We start from the raw sequence: 6,958 nt of genomic DNA, 5'->3' as shown, positions 1-6,958 counted from the left end.
CATCAATTTAACCATATACATTTGCTATGTTGATGTGATTAATGTCCATTCATGGCTTCTTTTTTTAAACAATTTTTTAATGCTTATTTATTTTTGAGAGAGAGAGAGAGAGAGAGAGAGAGAGAGAGATTGAGAGAGAGATAAAGCACCAGCAGGGGAGGGGTGGCGGAGACAGAGGGAGACACAAAGTCCAAAGCAGGCTCTGGGTTCTGAGCTGTCAGCACAGAGCCCAAGGCGGGGCTCAAACTCACAAACTGAACCAGGAGACCGTGACCTGAGCTGAAGCTTAACCTACTGAGCCACCCAGGCACCTCGATTCATGACTTCTTTTACTCTATTTGGCATGGTAGCTGTAACAGAGACTATACAGTCTTAAAAATCTGGGCTTTTAATTTAGTTTTTAAATGTTTATTTACTTTTATTTTTAAATTTTTTAAATTTTTTATTGTAGAGAGAGAGAAGCAGTGGGAAGAACAGAGAGGCAGGGAGAGAAAGAATCTTAAGTAGGCAGAATCAGTGCCAGGCTTGATCTCATGACTTGAGACTGCCAAAATCAAGAGCTGTATGCTTAACTGACTGAGTCACCCAAGAGCCCCAAAATATTTGTTTTTGACAGAGAGAGAGAGAGAGAGAGAGAGAGAATGAATGAGCATGGGAGGGGCAGATGGAGAGGGAAAGAGATAATCCCAAGCAGCTCCATGCCCAACCTGGGGCCTAAGGAAGGGCTCCATCACATGAACTGTGAGATCACGACCTGAGCTGAAATCAAGAGTCAGATGCTCAACCAACTGAGCCACTCAGGTACCCCCAAAATCTGAACTTTTTGAAGAAAATTTCTGCTGTTGCAATTGTAGTATTTAAATATGCATTTTTCTATTAACACAGTCAACCTTCAAATAATATTCAACTTCACATATAAAATACGAATTCATAGAAGTTTACTTCCATTTCACCCCTTGTTATCCTTCTTCTATTTTTACTACATGTTTTATTTCTACTGATTTTATAAACTCGACTATATTGTCACCATGTTTTTCTCCCCTAATTCCTCTCTGTTTATACCTTCAATTACCAAGTTCATCAATACTTGATTGGTTAATATTATCTCATCTATTATCAGGTCACTCTATATTTTTTTCAGCATTATTTTTTTCTATGTTTTAATTTAAGTAGCTTAAATTTCTATACCTGTATTTGTATTTTTTCCTGCAGTGTCAAATCTGCTATCAAATCCCCTTTTATAGGCAGTACCAGATTTATAAGAATTGAAACACTCACTAAAATCATACAGTATCACAAGTAACCTCGTCTTCATATATACAAAATAGACCTCACAACATTCAAGCAAGATTTAAATTATACAAAAAGAAAATATAAACAAGTGTTTGTTAATTACAAGAAATTTGAAAACTCTCACTGACAAAGGACAATGTGTCCTGCGTCCTGGAATTAGATCACTATTCTTTTCTTAGGTTATGGTGTATGTAGTCAGGTCTGATTTTCTACGAATTGTCTCAATTTTTACCCATGTGGCACCTAATCTAGGAATGCTGGAGTTATAATGTAATTATTTGAATAATATTTTGGAAGGGAGAGGTCTTTGTATTGAGTTATTTCTATTAGACTACACAGTGGTACATTTTCTCTGGATTGTGTTTGGTTCTGATGAAGGGCATCCTGTTTTTCAGCTCCAATTTCCTCTACATATCTTCAGTTTATGAGATTGTGTTACTTCCTTGGCTCAAACTCAAGTTCCTAAAGCAATATTCTACCTAGTCCTCCAAATCCTATTCTAGATTAGGGTTCTGACTTTCTGCTAAGTGGCCACTGCTTTAGACCTCTACCTTAGCCTTTCTTTGGCTGTGTCCTTCCTATATATTGACATTTCCCCCTTGCTTCTTGGACTTCTTCCTCCAGGCACAGGCCCTTTGCACTTATAAACATGGACCTTGCCTGCAACCCCAGCCCTGCAACAAGGGTTTGTCTATAATAGGTGTCAATGCATATTTTGCAGATAAAATGATGTTAACTGTGGGCCTGAAGGGCCATTACCTTTCTCTGTTGTGCTCTGCATTGTTCTCCTGGCCCAATATCCAGTGTCAGCTGGATCTGCCCCCAAATATCTGTCTCACTTTTTCTAGCCATTGAAAGAAGGGTCTAATTATGGTGATGTGTGAGAAAAGTGAAAAGTCTCACCAACAAAATCTGAACTTTAACATTTATGGATTGGGGTATTAAGTCTGGTTTCCTACTCATATGTTTTATTGAATAATTATGACACTTTTCACTATTAAAAATTTCATTTTAAATATATTTTGTTAAAATAATAGGGCACGAAATAATGAATTAAAATACTAATATGGGGGCACCTGGGTGGCTTAGCCAGTTAACGATCCGACTCTTGATCTCAGCTCAGGTCATGATCTCTCCGTTCATGATTTGGAGCCATGTGTTGGACTCTGCCCTGATGGCGTGGAGCCTGCTTGGGTTTCTCTCTCTCCTTTTCTCTCTGCTCCTACCCCACTTTCTCTCTCTCTCTCAGAATAAATAAACTTAAAAAAATGTTCCTACATGAGTACATGTAAATACTGGTAAGAAAAGTTTAAAGTCTTACAAAGTGTGATTATTATCATCTATCTTTTGATAAACCTTTGACACTAACATCTATTGCTTCCCCTAGCACTTAGATTCTTGCCTTATCATGAGTAAAGTCTTTATTTACATTTTTTCTTAGGTTCTGTTACTTCCAAGGCAAGCATAGCTCTATTTCAAATCTGTTGCTGCAGGATTCGAGGACTATGTGTTGTATAAAGCCAGTAGATTAGCCTTCTCTTATTTTACCCTCTCACACTGGTTTAGAAAAGGTTTCTAAGCCATAAGCACTCATATAACGCAGCATCTTAGGACAAAGAAGTCATTATTCATCTTCTAAAACACTGGCTTCCTTTCCTCCGTGTGGAAAAACATAAAAAAGAGAAAAACACAGCCAAGAAGAAAGAATTTTGCTTAGCTCTTTCCCAAGAAGGATATGTTTTTCCTCAATTCATTTCTCTCATAGCCATTTTTCATTTGCTGTTTAAATCCATATGTCTTGATCCATATGGTATCTATTGGCACATGTAATGTGATAGTCCTGATTATCTACTAGCACCTGAAATGTGATAGTCCTGACTGAAATATGCTATAAATGTAAAGTACACACTCGATTTAGAAGATCTAGTGTACAAAAAAAAGAATGAGATATATTTATTAAATTCTCATATTTATTAAGTTTTGAAATGATAGTATTTTAGACATATTGGATTCAACAAATAATTATTAAAATCCATTTAGCTTTTCTTTTTATATCTTAATGTGGCTTCTAAGATGTTTAAAATTAAGTCTGTGTGTGTGGCTCACATTGGACAACATTGTTCTAGAGGAGATACTTATTAGTATCAATTATTTTAACGGGATAAAGCCATCGTTAATCTGTTTATCAGATGGATAAAATGGATCTGTCAATACTGATCCATTGTTTATCAAATGGATCTGTCAATACTGATCCATTGTTTATCAAATGGATCTGTCAATACTGCTTTGATATGAGCCATAAACCTGTAAAAGCTGTGTATAAACACAATAAAGCAAAGCTTTCAAAACATTTTTTTCTCAAGTTTTTATTTAAATTCCAGTTAGTTAACACACAGTGTGATATTAGTTTCAGATGTAGAATTTAGAGATTCATTACTTACATACAACACCCAGTACTTAACAAAAATATATGTTTAAAATACAAAGATTTTATCAGTCTAATTTGGAGACTGATGTAGCCCTTTTTATACATTCAGTGCTCAAATTTTTTGAAAGCTGATAGGAGACATCTGGTTTTGTTATGCAATGTGATTCTGGTAGAGATTAGTCCTGAAAGTTTTTGGTCCCTTAATGAGCAGATGTTAATATATGACAGTGTTTAAACTAGTAGACTTGTAATATTTCCTAAGAGATAGTAGCTTCAATTTATCTTAATGTATTATTCCTTCATATTTATAAGACCTTTCTGTTGGTTATGCACACTTTCAACAAAGTCATTTTTCTTATGTTGAAATGGGTGAGAGAATGAGATATTGGGGAATTCTTTTTCAAGTAAGAAAGAAAAAAGTTATCTATGGTATGAACCTAATTAGATCTTGACATTCTTTTTTTTACCTTTGATAAATATATTATTCCCAGTTAAAATGTTGATTGTATGCTTTTAACCATTGCTTCTTAATTATGTGAGTACATGTTTACTTTCCAAATAGTAGTTCATAGTGATAACCAGAAGCAGAGGAATGAAATACCAACTTGTTATTCATCACTGTGAGGCAGAGAACTAAAATAAATGAACAGACTTGTGCTGAATGAAAGCTTAAGTGGTCAAGGATGAATCCAGGTGCTTTCTGTGAAGGCTGAAAGACCTAGATTTGGGCGACAATTTTGGCATTAGATGGTTTAGAGATTTTCCTTTCATGGTATAAACAAGGAAACTTACTTATAGGTTGCTACTGAGGCACAAAAGCTTATATTTAGAAAGGGTTTTCTAAAACAATTGTTCACTATTCTCAGGAGTAACTGATGAGTAACATGAAACACAATGAGACCACCTCATTTGTTTCCAAGAAGCCATCCTTTTTTGGTAGCTGTTCAAGGCTTGTAATTCAGACTTTTAACTCTCTATCCAGTGCTTTCTTAAGTTTCCAGGTACTCTACTACCAGTAGGTACATTACCCCATTCCCCATTCTTTCCCATTGAGAATATATTCCTGGAACTCATATTTTATTCCTCCTAAGAAAACTTTGAGCTCCCAAAAGCCACATTTTTCTGTATATTTTTGAGTCTTAATAGCTAACAGAATTCCCAGGACACAAAGTGTTCTTAGAAATTGTTCAGTTAATATGAAAAAAATGTTCAGATATTATATTTTTTATATTTAAATTATTATTACTGGATCATATACACAGTCTTTGAAATCTTTAACTCATTAGTTAAACTATTTTTGCACACCCTAGATTGAACTAAACTGTGACACTCTGGATTGAAAAGATAAATGTGCAAAGCACAAATCCATTGCGGAGGAGAATTTAAGAGTCTCTTAACTATAATCGACCTCATTGATAATTGTTGCACAAATGAGAAATCCAGGACAGAAAAACCCTGTCCTCTTGCAATGCTCATTTAGAATGATCACCCAACTGCAGACCCAGTTAGAGAGAAGTAGCAACCTTCCATATTCAGGAGTGAAATTTCACTGCTATATCTTTTTCTCCAATATGATCCCTTCTGTAGAAATGAGAATAAGAATTCATTACATGTTACACAACTCTACCCCCAAATAGCCACAGTTGTGTATTTAAGAATGTGAAGGCATGACATAATAACAGCTGTATATTCAGGAACATAAATTTCTCATTTTGGGACCTCCCCCAAGGAATCTCAGTATTTTGTCAATATAGGATAATATGTATGGGAAAAGGCAAAAGGGGCAAAAGATATTCCTAAAGGAGAAGTGAGAAAAGGGAAACTTAACAGTGAAGCTTAAGTTTTTAAAGAAGACACAATATTCAAATTACCCATTTTGAGATTGCAATTCATAGATATGATTAAGCCCACTCACCCATTATTGATTCAAAACTCATTTTATGTGAGGAATGCAGAGATCTAATTGTCCTTGTTACCACACTTTCTTCAGTAATCTCTGGATTCCTTGCTTGATCTCCTGGGTTCGCACCCCATACACAATGGGGTTGAGGGCTGAGAAAATGACATGGTGGAGGATGTTGAGCAAGACTGGCACATCAGGCGAGACTTTCTTCTTCACCACAAGAGTGAGCACGAAGACCAGAAGGATGGTGCTGAAGAAGAGGATAAGGATGAAGTGGGAACCGCATGTGCTCAGGGCCTTGGCCACAGCACCCTCTGCCTTGAGTCTCAGCACAGCTCGCAGTATGAAGGTATAGGAGAGAAAGATGAGGATGAGGTCAGATCCTAGCAGGGTCCATCCTACGGCAAACTGGTAGAGGCGATTGATGGTGACATCATCACAGGAGAGCCTGGAGACAGACATATTGGCGCAGAGGCAGTTCTCAATGACATTTGTCCTACAATAATGGAGTCGGGATGATAGAATGGGGATAGGTACTGTTAAAATGCCATTCCTGGCCAAAATAAAGACAGCAGCCTTGGCTACAAATTGGTCAGTGATGATGGATGGGTATCTCAATGGGTGGCAGATGGCTACATAGCGGTCATAGGCCATGACCATGAATGTGCAGGACTCCATGGAAAGGAAGCAGTTCATGATGTACATCTGGAGGAAGCAGGCATAGAAGCTGATGGACTTGAGGTCAAACCAAAAGACGGCCAGCACCTTGGGGATGACGGTGAGGCAGACAATGATGTCCAACAGGGAGAGGAGGCTGAGCAGGTAGTACAATGGCTCATGCAGAGATGCCTCCAGCCTGATGGTGATCAGGAGGACACTATTGGCCCCCATGGCTAAAAGAAAGAGGAAGCTGAGGGGCAGGGACAACCAGAATTTCCAGCTAGGGGACCTGGCAAAACAATTCAGGAGGAAGTCTGAAACCTCAGAGGAGATGGTGCCATTTTGGTGCGCTGTCATATTTTGTCATATATTTCTATAGATTTCTTTTAGTGATCTGTAAAATTAAGATAAAAATTGGATACTGACTCAAGACACCTGGATTTAGAAAATTTGCTTCACCTAGGTGAAATGCACGAGCCTCGGGTTATCCAGAGCCATGTGACTTCATCTGTTTATCTTTTGTGCCTTGCTACTTGGATGATTTTACCAGTGAACAGTATAGAGAACAGAGGTAATATGGTTTACTTATACATGCTTGATTCTTTCAAGGATGATTATTAATAGAATTGTTGTATCTTTGCCAAAAGTAAAGAGAGGGACAAAATTACTTTAGA

The 6,958-nt window shown here is 37.2% G+C and overlaps 1 protein-coding gene across 1 annotated transcript; it reads right to left on the bottom strand.

The window, feature by feature from the left end:
• Positions 1–5,693: 5,693 nt before the first annotated feature.
• On the bottom strand, positions 5,694–6,641 carry LOC122200363 (olfactory receptor 56A3-like). The gene has a single exon (XM_042905916.1). The coding sequence runs from the start codon at positions 6,639–6,641 to the stop codon at positions 5,694–5,696; it is 948 nt and encodes a 315-aa protein (XP_042761850.1).
• Positions 6,642–6,958: the final 317 nt, after the last annotated feature.

The sequence above is a fragment of the Panthera leo genome, chromosome D1, assembly GCF_018350215.1.
Source record: "Panthera leo isolate Ple1 chromosome D1, P.leo_Ple1_pat1.1, whole genome shotgun sequence".
NCBI classification, from domain to species: Eukaryota; Metazoa; Chordata; class Mammalia; order Carnivora; family Felidae; genus Panthera; species Panthera leo.
The sequence above is the reverse complement of the archived record's forward strand: the minus strand, read 5'-3'. Positions and strand labels throughout refer to the sequence as shown.